At 39.2% G+C, this 17131-nt stretch overlaps 1 protein-coding gene across 4 annotated transcripts in view; it reads left to right on the plus strand.

The window, feature by feature from the left end:
* Positions 1–17131, plus strand: part of TEX10 (testis expressed 10) — a 61191-nt gene that overhangs the window by 11246 nt on the left and 32814 nt on the right. For 2 of the 4 annotated variants that reach the window (XM_068396885.1, XM_068396884.1), the window contains exons 5-10: positions 1449–1692; positions 3732–3844; positions 6082–6320; positions 10190–10325; positions 15492–15667; positions 16617–16794. In XM_068396885.1, coding sequence (XP_068252986.1) covers positions 1449–1692; positions 3732–3844; positions 6082–6320; positions 10190–10325; positions 15492–15667; positions 16617–16794 — 1086 coding nt within the window. The remainder of the gene's footprint in view (positions 1–1448; positions 1693–3731; positions 3845–6081; positions 6321–10189; positions 10326–15491; positions 15668–16616; positions 16795–17131) is intronic. The other 2 variants (XM_068396887.1, XM_068396888.1) reach the window with 2 other exon arrangements.

Below are 17131 nucleotides of genomic sequence, written 5' to 3' on the forward strand. Positions count from 1 at the left end.
TGAAAAAGAGCCTGCATCACACTTTCTTTTTATTTCTTTGCGGATGTCTTCTCCCTGCTTCTTTTACAGTTTAATGCCTGGGTTTGTTTTGGTTTAGTAATTTTCTTGAGATACCAATTTCAACCAGAGAGAAATTTTCTATTATGTGCATGTTATAGGTGATTGCAACAGCATGAGAAATGTAGCTTCATAAAAGGATATTCCTAATTGGGTAATTTGGAAATGACAGGATGACCAGGAAAAACTGCTTTACCTCTTTAATCCAATATGAAATTAAAGTATTTGTAAACAGAACTTCTCTGACTGTCTGTGGCAAGAAAGCAAATAGTTCTTCAGATCCTATTTTGAGTGTATATGTAAAGAAGAATTGCTTGGAGAACATCACTGAAATAGAAAGGAGTTTAACAGGAGGTTCAGTGTACCAATTTTATGTATATTAGGAAGTTAGAATTATGATGGGAATTCCCTGCTGTGAGTTAGAAAACAAAATCATCCTGGAAAACAGTGTCAGAAATCATCAGTAGAAATTATTGTTGCTTTTTTCTTTTTTTTCCTTAAGGGCTCTTGTTACTTGGAAACCCTTTCAGAAGCTTCTGTATTGCTTAGAATGAGCAGGAGTTATTCAGGGGTTTCTTTCTTTAAAGAACCTTCTTTTTAATAAGGATACAAATTGCCTGAATTGATCCAGGAGCAGGATTTGGTCATTTGTGCTGTGATAATCCCTTTTGAAACACAAATGAAGTGTATTATAAGGAGGGGAAGACCTTTGTTTTCTTGCTTTCTGGGAAATGTTCTTTTAATTTAAACTGTATCTCTTCATTTTTTAATATTTTTTGTTTAACTTCATTATCAAATCATTTTAATAATTTGCCAGCTAGCTGCTCTCCAGAGCATTGTAGGTAAACATCAGGTGGGAACCAAAGTTACAGTTTTGCAGAATGATTTTTTTTTTTTCCCTATTTACATGAACAACCGTTATGTTTATTATAGCTGATAATAAACCTCATGCATTTGACAATAATTTGTAGTCAGCTTCATTATTTTGCTTTAAGGAGCTTGAAACGTAAAGCTTTTTTGTTTTGTTTTGCCGAGTACAGTGAATTCTGTCTGTTGGTTGAAGGTGATATGACAATGCAAATCATATTTCTCCACTTTATAGACTTTACATATAACAATGGGGAAAGAAATACTGGAATCTAAGAAGTTGTTACAGAAGCACACAATCTTGCAGGGAGATTCGGGAGCAGGTTTGCTGTAGATGGTTTGAACTCCCGTTTTTCCGTACTGAAATGTCTAGCAAGAAAGCAAGCAAACATTCAATGTATTAAAAAAGTAATTTTTCCTGTTATTCAGAAAGGAGGAAAGTGATACTGCTCTAATCTGGTTTTAAAGGTGTGATCTTTATCTCTTTCTTTTTTTTTTTTTTTTTTTGTGCTTTTGTCATTTAGGTCTCTGGCAAGTGTAATGGACAGTGCAGAAAAAGGCCTGTCCTCGGCTGAAAACTTAAAAGGTTTTATTGAGATAATAGTTCCATTACTGATTGAGTGCTGGATTGAAGCATCTCCTGCACAATCAGCTCCCATTCTTGGAAACCTTTTGGAATCAGAATCTCAGCATCTTATGCAGCAAGTGCTTAGTATAATACATTTATTGTGGAAACTCACAAAGCGACATGATGAGACGTACAAAATGGTAAGGGAGAAGTGATCTGTGGCGTAACGACGACAGCTCATTTTGTTTTGATAGGAAACTAGTGATTTGGTGATTAGAAGTAGTGGAAATATTTTATTAAGAGGGAAAAAGCCTAGGCTTTGAGTAGAATTTGAGTTTGGATTTTGTCAAGTCTCTTACTCTAGAAAACAATCTGTTGACCTGAGCAGTGAGACTCCAGGAATCCTTCCTGACAGACTGCAGCACAAAAGCTTTTGAAACTGAAAGTGGTATTGGAGAAGAGGAGCATTTTGTCTCCCAGATAACCTCTAGAATATAAATTTGAACAAAGAGTAGAATGGAGTTGTTTGTTCCTTGGTTTTATGTGTTGACGAGTTTTACAGGGGTGGGGGTATAGAAATGAACAAACTCTAAACCCTTGGAAAGGTAGGGGATAATGGTGGTGTGAGATCCTGTAATTGCTTGGTGCAACCTACCTTGTTTTGTCATGATTGGTACTATCACAAGACATGGAGTCAAAACCTCAATAAGAATTTTGAAAAATATCCTTGAAGTTTTTTTGCCCTGATTATTTTGTCTGTCTTTGATAAATGAATTGCTATTTTTTGTAACTTCTGCTGCTCTTCCAAAGATTTTGCAAACTGGAAAAAGAACACTCTTCTCTTTCCATTTTGGCTGTTGAGAGTAGTTGGAAGGAATGTCTTGACAGCTCTTTCTTTTACCTGTGGTTAGGACTGTAGGTCCATTTGCTAAACAGAAATCTACGTATAGAATAATTATTGGAAATCGTTTGTGCAATCGTTCCATTAGACCAGAGTTATCCAACGTACACAGCCTGAGGGCTGGATTCAGTGTGTCCGAACAAAACACGCTGTTCCCCTTTCATCTTTTCTAGAAGGCCTCTTGGAAGCAGGCAGAAGGCAGGCTGTTGGCCAGGTAAATACCTGTGGCAGCCTGCTCAGCTGCCCCTAGCCTTTTCCTTAGGGTACTGCAGAGCTGCTGCTCTTAGCTATAGGGTGCCTGCATTTTGGTCACATGAAAGGAGTGCTCCTGTGTCAAGATGTATCTGGTTTAGGCACATGCAGTTGCATTATGACCTTAGGATGTTTTGAAAAAAAAAAAAAATCTGATGTCCGTATAACTTTCTTTTTTTGAGCATATTGTGTTTTAGATAAGATAAACTGTTAATCTTATTTTTCCTTTATGGTCACCTTTATATATAAAATGCATTCAAATGGCTCAGTTTGGAAATGGAAGCTTTGCTTGTTTAATAGCCCTTGGGCTTATGGACCAAAGTGGTTATTAGAGACACTTTGGAAAACCACTATGGATATGCCTAGTGGAAACCTATTAATCTTTGAAATAGTTTAATGGTCATTCTATGTTCTTAATACTTGAATATCAAAAAGATTATTCTGCCTGACCAATTTGATAGCAGTGCAGACTTTTTTTTGTGATGAGTTCTGCTGGACAGTTTGTGGAATGGTGACTGTGAGTGTCTGCTAACCCACAAAGTAAAATTATTTTTAAATACTGAAAAAAACCCTTTTTCTGTAAGGATGGCCTTTCTACTGGAAAATATTTGTGTCAGTGGGATTTGAACTACAAGTACACTAATGATGGGGAAAGATGAAAGCAGTGTAAGAATACATCTTATCGGAAACTCAGGACAGTCACTGCAAGTAAATCAGAGTTCACTCTGATTTTAAGTATGCTGATAAATTGATATAAAAGCACTTTCAATTCACATCTGTAACTCACTTGGTTTAATATTGCATATACCCCCGTTACTATGTGCTAAGAAAATATACCGGTCCAGTTTGGATTAAATGTTGTCACTCAGCCTTGACTTATAATTTTACTCCCTTGTTTTGTGCACCTTCAGATTCATGTACAGGACTTCACATTTATGTCTGAAAGTAAATATATATGAAAAATTGCAAACAGAAGCTAAAGCTTCTGTGTTTAATTGATTCCAATAATGAATTTTGGAAGATGATTGCATTGGTGTATTTCACTTATTACCATGTTTTCTGTCTATTATCTGCTTTCCTTAACAGGAACTATGGCTTCGAATGAATTACCTTGTTGATTTCAAGCACCACTTCATGCGTCATTTTCCTTATTCTTTACAAGAAACAGTAAAGCACAAAAAGAGAGATTCATGCAAAGGGTAAGAAGAAAATCAGTGTCATGTTACAGCTTTTAATTTCATAAGATAAGTGAGATCATGCAAGTCGTATGCTTTATCCAGTATTAAGTTTTTAATGTTAGAAAACCTTTCATTGCATATTCCTTGAAGATCTGTGGAGAAGCTTTTATAGGAAGGTAGCATTGCTTTGAATTGACAAGTTTTGGTTGTTCTTTGTAAAAGTATTGTATAGGAAGTCCTTTGAATAGCCTCCAGTACAAATTAAAATGCTGTCTTAGAGAAGTGAAAATATTTTATTGACTGCTTGTTTGGGAATTGCATCTTGCTAAATGGTGATTTGTGGTAGTCTGACTAGTTTCATCTTTCTGCATGTTTTCTTCAGTTGCCTGTGGAGTTACATCAAAACATACTTAAAACATTTTTTTCATGCACATCTACTCTTCTATAGTTGTATTACAGGGCAGGATAAATACAGCTAGGAGAGGAGATCGGACACACTGTGCCTATCCTGTATGGCAAAGCAGTACTGGAGCAGGAGAAGTCATACACTCACATTTTTTTCACTATTGAGATGGCAGAGTGGGTGCACCAATTTTGTTCTGGTACAGAGCAGCAGCAGGTTGTCTCCTCTCTCAGCTCCCAGATGCGAGACTGTATTCATGCAAAGTCTGTTCTGGAGTCATTCTGGACCATTGCACTCCATAGAAAACACTGGTGTATGTATAATGGGTATCAAACAGTGTCTGTCTTAGTTTCAAAAACTTGCAAACCATGCCAGTGCAGATTGAGCTGTGATAGTAGAAGCAGCTCTTTTTATGCTAAGGGTCTACGGTGGTGCAGGTATGCTTGAGGCTGAAATCCTATTTGATATTTTGACTGTTGCATTTTCTCTTCCGGGAAGGGCACAGAGATCAGAGGTACAGCACAGCTCTTCATTAAATGCTTTCATTTCATCTGAGTCTTACCCATTAAGTTTATAAAGCCAAAAGGTGTTTTGCTTTTCCAGGTTTTGACCTGAACACCCTTCCTTGAAAATGAAAATCTCAGAATTGATAGTTAGGCGATGCAACCATCTTGTCTTATAGACGACACTCTGACTAACCATACTTCTGTTGATCCTTCTTCACTCTGCTACTAAGTTTTGCCCCACTCTTGCACTTCAAAGTAAATGTATTGTTGGATACATGCAGGAGAAATAATCTGTGAAACTCCTTTTTGTGTTTTTGAGTGTTACTTCAAGACTTCTGGAACCTTAGCTTCCTGCCATGAAAATAAAAATAGTTGTTGCTTTTTTTTCCTTGCTTACCAATATATTGGGTTAAAGGCCTGCATTTGAAAACCTTGCATGGCATTTTGAGGCTTCCTTCCTTTTCCAGTTTGCAGTATGTTGCAGGAATTTGGCACAGTACTACTGATAGTGCTTAGTACCAACATATTCTCAACATGAAAAAGTTACTGTCATTCATGCCATGTGTAAGTGATGTCTACAGGCTGAGATTTATTTGCTCATATTGTAATGGTTGGCTCTGAACTGAAGGGTGACTACACTTACGTTAGCACAGGTTAAAGTGCTTTTTGTTTCATTTTCACAGATAAATGCTGTGATTTTTTTTTTTTTTTTGTATACTGTGAGTGACTAATCAGCAAGTAGAGAAGTTCTAGCATTATGTGTCAAGCTGCAATACCCTTGATATCCCTTAATTTTGTCTTCAAACCGCTGTAGGGCAGCAGGGTCGTTCTACAGAATATTGTGATGGTGAAAAATGTGTTTCTGATTCCGCATGAATTTGGAAAAAAGTACATGAATGGATTTCTCTGTGCTGTTCATGGTGCTTTTTGTCATTGTGTGATAATGACAAAATCCATGGGATTCCTCACAGAAGAAGCAGAGGAGACTGAAACTAAGGATTAATTTTTTTAGCCTGCCTTTACTGGTTTCAGTCACCTAAAAAGTTCTACTAGGCCAGAGTAAAAACATCAAACAGGAGCAACCAGCCATAGTGATAGAATTTAGAGCTGTTTGTTGCTGCCACTATAAATATGAGAAATAGACGTTTTGGTGGCAGAACAAAAATTTGCAAGTACCTACATGTCAAATATGAAGACTTTTAAAATGTGTATTGGCTTTAAAACTTTACACTTAGAATTTTTTTTCTACATAGTATAATTTCTACCAAAGCAACATATATTAAAAGGCACAAAATATTTTTTTGAAATCTCTTTCCTTTTTTTATTATTCCCCCTTCCCCCGCCCGTAGCAACAAGTATTGTATGACATCCTCAAACAGCGTAGACCATCTTTTACTGAACTTAACCTTGTGTGACATAATGGTTTCACTAGCAAGCACTTCAACACTTCAGATGGATTCTGGTTGGCTGGACATGATAAGGAAATTTGTGACAGATACTCTTCAGGACGGCAGCAAGCTGAATAGCAAGCAGGTGAACAGATTGCTTGGTGTGACTTGGAGACTAATGCAAATACAGCAAAACAAAGGTAAGATATGAATAGTTTCTGAAAAGCAAAATTATGCTCTGACAAAGATCTTGAGTTATTCTAGCATTTTCAGTTCACTTCATCTTCTGTCCTCAGTTGTTAGGTCGTAATGTATTTTGTCTATAGAGGTAAATTGAATTTCATAGTCATATTGCCTGTGTGTAGCACTGAAGACTGCTTTATTTTTAGGAATGCTGTTAGTCATACTGTTGATATGCAAAGTATTAATATATTTGTGTGTTTTCTGTTTTTACTTCTTAAGATATTATTATAAATGGGAAGATGAGTTTTATTCATTGAAAAAATAATTACTAGGATGTAGAGGTGCCTAATATGTTAATATTCCAGTTCTTATTTAAAATTATTAACATAGCCGGCAGACTCCCTTGAGTATTCAGATGACCATTCTAGTTTTGTGATGACATGAAATGCCAAGATAGTTCTGATGGAAGTTTCCAAGGAGTTTGATTTGAATCCTTTTTTAAGAGAAAACCTATTTTCAGTTGTGGCTTGCAGGACCAATACAGTATTTCGGCTTGGCTTTTTTTTTTCACTTTTCAAGTCCTACTTGGTTGTGTTCCAGATGAAACCTTAGTTGACATGTCTGTTAAGTGATTGATGTAGGACTTCTTTAAGAAAGGAATTTTTCAGTCAGTCTAAAGGTGGCAGGGGTCTGTTGTGTCTTAGCAGTCTGGTAGAAGTGAATTCCACAGCCACGCAGCCAAGTAGAGTTTATAGAAAATGCTTTGCCCTTAGCAGCAGGTTTCATCATTAGTGTTGCAAGATGAAAAGATGTCAAATGTCCCTCAAATATATTTTGGCAGTTAGTTGTATGTCCTTCCAAATCCATTTTATTTAGGAATCTGTCTATTCCAGTGTCCCCAGTGGCAAAGATAATAAGTAGTTGTTCCTATCCGCACACCAAATTTAGCTTCCTGTTGAAAGCAAATAATAGTCCACAGTCGGAGATGTGCCTGTCTCACCAGCCAAGCTGAAGCAGAAGAGTTGCTGCTCAGTAAAGTTGTTTCCAAACTATTGTTAGACTGTTAAATGAGGTACTTCACACTTTTCCTTGTAATGAAACATTGATTTTTTTCTTTCTCTACCAAACTTTTACCAGATAGTGGATAATGGCTGGTGTTTTTCTAACCAAAGTGGCCATTTTAGTGCAATAATTTTCCTCAGGAATGCAGAAAATAAATAAGCTTAAAAAAAGTTTAAATGAAATTCCAAAAGATGTAGGGATCTCATCTGCTGATCCTGTAGAGGTTGAGGAATTTCACTGCAAGTAGGAAAATGGTTACCTCACGAATCCCTATCTGTTTGTGTGGACAATTTATCTCATCCCTTCAAGATAATCCTTGTGCAGTAGTAAAAGCCTGACTAGATGTCAGATTAAAATTCATTTACTAGCTGTAGAGGAAATACAGCCTTGACATGCTGGAGAAATGGGCTGGTGGTTCAACAAGTAGAGGTGCAGAGTCTTGCAGCTGCAGAGGAACAACCCCATGCATCTGTACTGCTGGGGGCTGACCACCTGGAAAGCAGCTTGACAGAAAAGGACCAAGGGGTCCTGGTGGACACCAGGTTGAACAAGAGCCAGCAGTGGGCCCTTGTTGCAAAGAAGGCCAGTGGTGTCCTGGGCTGCATTAGGAGGAGTGCTGACAGCAGGTTGAGAGAGGTTTTTAGCATACAATGGAAATCAAAAGCGGGGAATTTTAGATAGAAAAAACAAAGAGCTAATGAATGAGAGATTAAATAAGGCCATAACCTCCTGCACGTTATGCCACAAAAGCATGGTGGTATTTTTGCAGTCAGATTTTTCAGGGTTGCCTTTTTTGAGTAGCTATTTATGCTGGGATGAAATGCAACTTTTTTGTGGATGTCAAGAAGAGCTTCGAGCTGTGACGTCTGAAGATTTCTCTCCATTGTTTAAGATCAAACTCTGGATCTGCTCTCTGTAATTAGGAGGTCTGCCCCTTTCTTGCATCTCTCGGGTATCACTTTAGCAGCAGCTTGCCTGCTAGTTGTATTTTTGATAGATTTCTTTGAGTAACGAAGAGAGCACACTCAGTTACTTCAGAAGGAGGCTTGCCAAGTGCCAGTTAAAACTGAGATATGTTAAAAATCATGAGGACTTTTGCTGCATTTTGGAAGTCTGTATAATGTGGACCTTTTAAGTACTACTTTTTAAGAATACATTTTTAAATTGCTTCTGTTTTTAAACTTGTCCTGTTCATATGAAGAAATTTGAATAGTAGGACCTGCTTTACTAAACATGCCAAGGAGAGTTATTGGAAGGTGAATGAATGTTCTACACACTTAAAATATTTAATTCTTACTATATTTGTACAGTTAACAGTTTATTAGTTAGCTAAAAAATACGTAAAGGTATAATTGTTATTCAATTAAGAATAAGCAAGTATTCTGTTTAAGAAACACTGTCCAAGATGAATCTTCACCAGAAGAGTATGTGAATTGAATAAGTTGATGCTCCTGATGCAATGAAAAGAATTTAATAATTTATCTTAATTAAAATCCATTCTAATATTTGGTATCTTTTTCTGTTGACCAATATGTTAGATTTCAGCTTCTAAATGGTTCCCTAATTATGCTTGAGTGTGACTGTCCTGTTTCAGATGCTTTTTACAGTGTGTATTTTAGTCAGAATTCTTATATGATAACTTAAATACGTTCCCTGATAAGAGTTTTACTGGCTGGTGAAGACCAGCCCCTGACTGGATCCAGAATAATTTTTAGTATGGAGAATTCTTGTCTCTGTGGGCAGAACTAGCTCTGTTCAGTGTGGAACACAAAATTGTATCTATTTTGAATACATAACTTACCAAGACTGCTCTGTACCCCTGAATGGAAAGGCAAAGGTTTCCCAGTCTTGGTTTATGAAGATAATGAAGTGATTGCTGCTGCTCAGGTGTATCTCAAAAGAAATTAATTCATTGGGACCTCAAGCTCTTCTGAGGCAAATTGAGTCAGGTCTCATACCCTTCATCTATCGCTCAACTTTTCAGATGCTTCCCTGTTCTTTCCAGGCTTGTCTTCTCTGAATTCAGATATTTTTATTATTTTTTTCACACTTCGTTAATTTTTACATCCAGTGGTTTAATCTGGTTTCCGAAGAAAATGTTTGGTCTGTTTTTCAGTCTACTAAAATGACTCTGCACTTGCTGGCTGGTTTTAGCCAACTTTGACAAAAGGGTAGAACTTTCATACATTGTTTTAAGTCTGGTGACAACACATAGGTGACGAGAGCTTCAGAGAAGAAAAGGTTGCAGTGCGAGTTTAGCAGTTCTCTTTGTAGTGGCTTGCCAGTGGCCTCTCAAGGTATGTATTTTCTGGTTAATCGGGAAATGTGATTTGAAGCCAGCTGGTTCGAGACTTGGAGAGCTGATAAGGCTGGTGTGTGTGGCAGGGAGAAAGGGATAGTATACAGAGAACTGAAGGCACAGTGACAGTGAGGTTTGGGTGGGCATAGGCAAGGAGTAAAAGAAGATTGGTGTGAGGTTACTGCACTAGTGGAAGAGGATGTGGAAGACAGCAGTGGAAAGGAGGACTTTATTGGTTCTCAGCTATGTTGCAACCATGCAGTGTCTTGTCTTCAGGAAGGTCTCAAGTTTTCACTTACGTGTGGTCTCTATTCGTTCGTGTGTCTCTTTCACAAGCTACACAAGAAGGAGGTGTTTCAATGGTTCAGAAGTCTATCCAGTAGTTGTTTTAAAACATTTTGGTACTTCCCTGTGGAGTTAAATGTAGACAGTTGCATATACAGATGATAGCTCTTCTGTGTATGTTTGTATAAAATAAGAATATTAAGAAGCCCTACTTCAAGTTTTTATGTATTTTCTTTCTAGTGGCAACAGAACCCTTGATAAAAGCAGTATATACACTATACCAGCAAAGGAATCTCCTCTTTCCTGTTCGTACATTGCTTTTGAAATTTTTTAGCAGAGTTTACCAAAAAGAAGATTTGAGGACTCAAAGAATCAGGTAAAAACCATTTATGTATTCTTTCTTATTTCAACATAGTATATTTATTTCAAAAGTTAGAATACTGAATTTCTATGTGGATGTTCTAAAACTTCATTCTGAATCTGTTTTGGCACTGTGTCGCTGAAATTTGAAAATTAGGTTCTCTATGAGTTGTGAGATTGAGATGCGTGTTAGCTTAGTTGTCTTTTTTCTTGACATAAGTACTAGATAAATCTTAATGATTTAAAATTTAACTTGAAGTACATTGCTGCAAGCTCATTTTTACTGACTGTGTGCTAGTCAGTAGATGCATCAAGATTCTGCAGCTATAGCCATGGAGCATTTCCATTATTTCAGCCTGAGGCCATGGACTTATGACTTAGTGCCTTTGGTTCCGGTCTAGCCTTTTGTACTTATTTTCTTTAAGAAAAGTAGTATTCTGTTGTTTTGAATGCGTGATTCTACAGATACGAGGTTTAAGAAGATTTTCCTGTCCTTTCGGGTTCCCAGTTTCATGCATCTATTAGATAGCTGACTTTCTTCAAGTCAGAGGATATTACTCTCTATATTGCTGTTATTACACCTTTTCATCATAAAATTCGACCAAATAGTCTCCAAGTCTCAACTTTTCCAGAAGCCAAGTCATCTGGTTCCAGCTATGTAAAATCCTTAAACACAGATCAGGCTGCATTAATCCTACCTCATTTGAGAACTGCAAAGGGACATAAGACCACACCCATGATACCCGTTTCTGCTATTAGGTAAAAATCAAACCCATGGCCCCTAGAAGTGCTGGTATCCGGTAGCAGAGTCATGCTCTGGGAAAATTGTTCTCTTCTGCAACTCCTTTGCTTTGTTAAGTCTTACCTTGTGGTAATGCCTGAGTACGTGTAATTAGCTCTACAGACAGAAATATCAAACGCTACCCTATGAACATTATAAAAAGTATAGGGTATTTGAAAGACAGGAAGGTGGCTAGGGAATATCCCGTTTTCCTCCTCTCTTCACCCAGAGTGAAAAACAGATCTTTTTCGTACTGACTAATTTCCCTGAGATGACATAACCACTGTTTTCTCTGCTTACCTGGAAGTCTTGAGCATCTCATCCAGTTTCATGTGATCATCTAACTATCTAGAAAGCTTTAACTTTCTACCTTTAGACATCACGAATAACAGTAGTTTTCCTGCTGTTCTTCGTAGTCTTCTACATGGAATTGTGACATTTTTAGTAACAGAAGAATGAAATCTCCAAAATTCTTTGCAAACAAGATAATTGCACTTTTATGTCTGACAAGACATTTTAAGACAGCATAATGTTTGTGTACTGTACTGATCCATTTCTTTCCTTTAGAAGGAACTGTTTTTTTTTTTTATTTCTTCAAGATGTGGATTGCGCAGTAGATCCTGGATGACATTCATGGTATTCCATTCAGTTTGATGTCATAGCTCCTTCAGCCCTCCTGTGACTTCTGTCCTTTTTTTTTTTCTTGAAAACTTGTCAAGAGCAGTGTAAGAGGAGCAGAATTCATGTTAGAACATTTTCCAAGGATTTATTTTTTAGGTGTACATGATTCAAAGGCTAGGTAGGCACTTTTGGCCTATTGCCCTGTGAAAGAAAACTTGATTGATTTATTACAAGGTTCAGAATTAATGTTTTGGTCTTGATGTATGTTCATAGAATCATGGAATTGTTTTGGTTGGAAAGGACCTTTAAGATCATCAAGTCCAACCGTTAACCTAGCACTACCCAGTCCACCACTAAACCATGTCCCAAAGCACCACATCTACACGTCTTTTAAATACCTTCAGGGATGATAGTTCAACCACTTCCCTGGGCAGCCTGTTCCGATGCTTGACAACCCTTTTGGTGAAGAAATTTTTCCTAATATCCAATCTAAACCTCCCCTGGCACAACCTGAGGCCATTTCCTCTAGTCCAATCATTTGCTACTTGGGAGAAGCAATTGACACCCACCTTGCTACAACCTCCTTTCAGGTAGTTGTAGAGAGTGATGAGATCTCCCCTCAGCCTCCTTTTCTCCAGGCTAAACAATCCCAGTTCCCTCAGCTGCTCCCCGTAAGACTTGTTCTGCAGACCCTTCACCAGCTTTGCTCTTCTTTGGACTCTCTCCAGCTCCTCAATGTCTGTCTTGTAGTGAGGGGCCCAAAACTGAACACAGTATTCAAGGTGCAGCCTCACCAGTGCCGAGTACAGGGGGACAATCAGTTCCTCGTCCTGCTGGCCACACTATTTCTGATACAGGCTAGGATGTTGTTGGCCTTCCTGGCCACCTGGGCACCTGCTGGCTCATGTTCAGCTGTCCATTGATCAACACCCCCAGGTCCTTTTCCACCAGGCAGCTTTCCAGCCACTCTTCCCCAAGTGATTGATTTGAAGTAATTTGAGACCTCTGTTGAGCCTACCTCCAACTCACCCACTTCAGTTGTCTTTTCTCCAGGCTTTTCCTACCATTAAACATGATCTGCCTATGCAAGGCCCTTCCCTCTTATGTCATGGATTCTTAGTTTCCTTAAAAAGTTTTTGGTGATGGATTTTGTCAGGTCTTTTGAAAATGAAATAATTTTTGCCATTATTATGCTACTCTTGTTGACACCTTCAAAGACGTACCTTGAAGCTTGGCAGCTTCTTTCATGTAATGGTCACTTTAGTAATAAGCTGATGAAATGCTTTTGGTTTATAAATGATACTTGATTTGATAAGCCAGGGTGTCATAGAAATTGTAGCCCATGAAAGATAGGATTGGTCTGTAAGATTGTTTCAGTTTGAGCCAGAAAGGGTAAATAAAAGTAGATCTATAATGGAGGTTGTCAAGTTCTAAAGATCAGCTCCAAAGATGTTTAAAGGGAAGAAAAAAACTAATTAGTGAAGTTTCCTGAAGCATGAACAGGCCAACTGATTGGAATGGGGGAGGAGGTCTGGAGAGTCATCATAAATACAAATGCAGATTTGTCTTAGGCTAGAGAAGAACTTGTCTAAGTTTTTTTGCTGTTTACTGACCAGCTTTTAGGAAGTGTTTATGGCAAACAGCACTTACAGAGAAGGGGGGAAAAAAGGAATTCATAAGCAAACTGGTTTCATTCCGATTTTTCTGACAAGCAGGTTAGAAATAGCAATTTCTAAATGTCAAGCTGAATTATTTTTTTCGTAGAATGTGAAAATAGCAAAAGCTTCTTAACCATCACACTATAAGGGAAGAAGTGGGTCTGAAATTAGGATGAATTCAGGTTGTCCTTCAATATAAATAATATCTTGTCCCATTTTTCAATGAAGATTATTATAATTCGTGTCAAACACAAGGGGTGGTCAGAGTCCTCAGATATGGGAACAGTGCTGTAAACAAAATTGAGTTGAATGTTGTCAAATGAATGCAAAAGAGGAGGATTAGGTAAATTTTATTCCAGAGACTTGAGAGAACTGGTGTGTGAAAATGCAGACAGTAAGAACTTTGACGGTTACCTTTAAAGACAAGTAATGCAGTCTGGATTTGGTATAAAAGATGGCATGTCGCTTAAAGAATAGGAGTGTGTACAGTGGGATACAGTACATAGGTGACAACAGCGGGAGCGGTGAAAGTGGAGGGAGTCTGCTTATACAGTTCCTGAGAGCTCTCTTGGAGCTAAACTTCATGTTATCATTGACGACCGGCACACAAAGCATGAGTGTGCCAATAGAAACTTTCTGGTGACATACAGTTCAGAAGCATTCCCTGAACAGAGGAAACGAGAAATAAACCAGAAGAATTGGATTACCTGAGGGAATGGTAGAAGAGGGAAGAGGTGTATTTGTACAAAACAAAAATTGGTGCACTTAGCATCTAGCTAATGTATGTAAAATTTAACCAAGCAGTTGCAAACAATAATCCTGTGATTATTTCTCCTGCTATATGCTGCCTCTGTACTAAGGTTGTGGGGAAAAATAGCAAGTGTAATTTTTAAAGATAACTAGGCTGTAGCAGAAGATACATGGAAGAGTTGTGGTCTGTGAACAAGGTCATTTGAGACTTCATTCTGTTGACTTTATTTGTAGTTACTTATGCCTACAAAAGCCCAAATTGTAAGAAATGCAGGGGCAACCTAAGCTATGGATTCCTTTCACTCATGTTTGAATTGGCCAGAACACCTCAGTTGTGCTTGCTTGAGGCTCTGGGTAGAGTCAATAGAAAGCCAGACCTTCTGGCAGAGCAAGTAAGATCTTATGTAAAAAACCTCTTTAAATTTAGCAAGTGAAGAATCAGATCAGCTGAATGTAGTGAAATCCATGGGCCAGATAGGTATGCAGGGATATACCTGAGGGTGCTGAGAAGGTTGTCTCATGGAAGTGAGGCTATTGATTGTCATCGATGAAAAGCCGTGGTGACTGCGGGAGATTATGTATGGGTGGAAAAAGACTGTTATGAACCCATCTTGAAGAGAATCTGGGGAATTTCAGGTTGATGAGCCTTGGCTTGGTGCCTGGAAAGATCATGCAGCCCTTTGCTTGGAATTAATATGTGAACACATAAAAGACAAGCAGGTAATCAGGAACAAGCTAGAATGTATATAAGAGCAAATCATGCTTTACAACACGATAGCCTTCTGTGATGAATGGCTACATGGACAAGGGGAGAGTGTCTGACACAGCACACTTTGTTGATAAGGTTGTTTGGTGCTGTGTTCCAGGAGTTCTAGTTTTTCATTCTGCTTTAAGAGGTATCTGAATTGACAAGCAAGACATCAGCAAAGGTAGAATTGAATTTTGAAAGTCTAGTGTAAAGAGTAGTAACTTGATTGGGGGGTTCAGTGGCATTGAGGGTGTAGTAGTTGCATGGCGTTTTAGCCTGACTCATAGCTCATTAAATATAAACTGATAAAACTGATGATAAATGGAAGTGTTGCTTTGCCAGCATATGGTCAGTTCACACAAATACTTTCTGAAGGAGTTGAAAATATGCAGTGCAAAACCTATGGATCAAATAAATACTTCTGATGGAACTGTAGTAGCACACCAATGTGCTCAGATCTTCTGGTGAAACATTCTCAGTAAATAACAGTATTGCAGTTTATTGTAATTTAATTGTACCTGACATTAAAGCAGCTTAGTCAAGACTGGAAGGAGTAAGTTTGTGGGGTTTTTGTTGTGTTGTTTTGTTTTGGTTTTCCCCAACTAATTTTCCCTCTTTCTTTAGAAGTCGAAGTAAAGTTTTATCTCGTTGGTTGGCTGGCTTACCTCAGCAACTTGCTCTGCTTGGCTTGAGAAACCCTGAGCTTTCAAATCAGCTGATTGATATAATTCATTCTGCTGCTTCTCGTTCGAACAAAGAATTATTGCAAAGTTTACAAGCCACTGCTGCTCGAATATATGGTAAGACTTTTACACTACAGCATAATGAATTTTGTCTATCACTTGTCAGGGAAGTTGCAGTATGTGGAAAATACCAGTGTTCTCTAGGTGAACATAAAGTCTATGTGTGTGGGGCAAGGGGTGGAGATTAGTTCAGTCCCTTATAATAAAGGTTAGAATGAACTATGTGTGTCCTTTCCTAAAGGCTAGTAGAAAGATTAAAATCTTTAGTTCAAGTTAGCAGGACTTTAATCTGATAGACTATAAGCTTCAGATTTGTGAAATCTGTTTCTGGTAGTATTGCTTCTTCCCCCCCCCCCCCGCCCCCCCCCTGTGTTAGTTATATTGTCCTCCCTTCAGCAAGTGCTGTAGACTCTGAAGTAAAGAAGAGTAGTTAGAAACGAGCAAGTTCCCTGCAGGATTGGAGCACCTCTCCTATGAAGACAGGCTGAGAGAGTTGGGGCTGTTCAGCCTGGAGAAGAGAAGGCTCCGGGGAGACCTTATAGCAGCCTTCCAGTACCTGAAGGGGGCCTACAGGAAAGCAGGAGAGGGGCTTTTTGCGAGGGCATGTAGTGACAGGACGAGGGGGAATGGTTTTAAACTGAAAGAGGGTAGATTTAGACTAGATATTAGAAAGAAATTCTTTCCTGTGAGGGTGGTGAGACACTGGAACAGGTTGCCCAGAGAAGCTGTGGCTGCCCCCTCCCTGGCAGTGTTCAAGGCCAGGTTGGATGGGGCTTTGAGCAACCTGGTCTAGTGGAAGGTGTCTCTGCCCATGGTAGGGGGTTGGAACTAGATGATCTTTAAGGTCCCTTCCAACCCAAACCGTCCTGTGATTCTGTGATCGCTGCAGCGTTTTGCCCGAGGTGCCGGTGCTGTGGCATCGTTGGGCAGCGCAGCAGTGCGCGTGCACGTGGCGATGACTGAAGGCGGGCGTTTTCCTTCCCTCTGTGTGTGTGTGTGCCGGCAGATCCGCTAGATGGCGCGCTGGTGCTGCTGCCGGCGGAGGCCCAGCGGCGGCTCGTGCAGCTGGTGTACTTCCTGCCGCGCCTGCCCGCCGCCCTGCTCGCCCGCCTCAGCCGCTGCTGCCTCATGGGCCGCCTCTCCGCCGAGCTGGCGGCCACGCTCATCGGCATCCTGCACATGAGGTACGGCCGGGAACGCGCGTGGGCGTGGAAGCGGGAGGATGGAGTCGCGAAGCGTGAACTTTGTTACTGGTTTGCACAAAAAAACGTCCATGTAGCGCGCCAGAGTTGGCATCGTGAAGAAAGTTAATGCTTCCGTCGAACTTTGCTCCTAGCCTTTCACTTCCACTCTGTCTTCGCACTGACTGATTTTCTCCAATGCTTGATTACAAAATCATGCCCGTTACACCTGTAAGGCTACGCAGTATTGAGCACCCTTTACCCAGCACGTCACCACCGGTGGTCTTTGTTCTGCCACTGATCGCAGCTTTTCCTTGTAAATACTTTGGCCTGACACTAT

This window comes from Nyctibius grandis, chromosome 3, assembly GCF_013368605.1.
Source record: "Nyctibius grandis isolate bNycGra1 chromosome 3, bNycGra1.pri, whole genome shotgun sequence".
Lineage (NCBI taxonomy): Eukaryota > Metazoa > Chordata > Aves > Nyctibiiformes > Nyctibiidae > Nyctibius > Nyctibius grandis.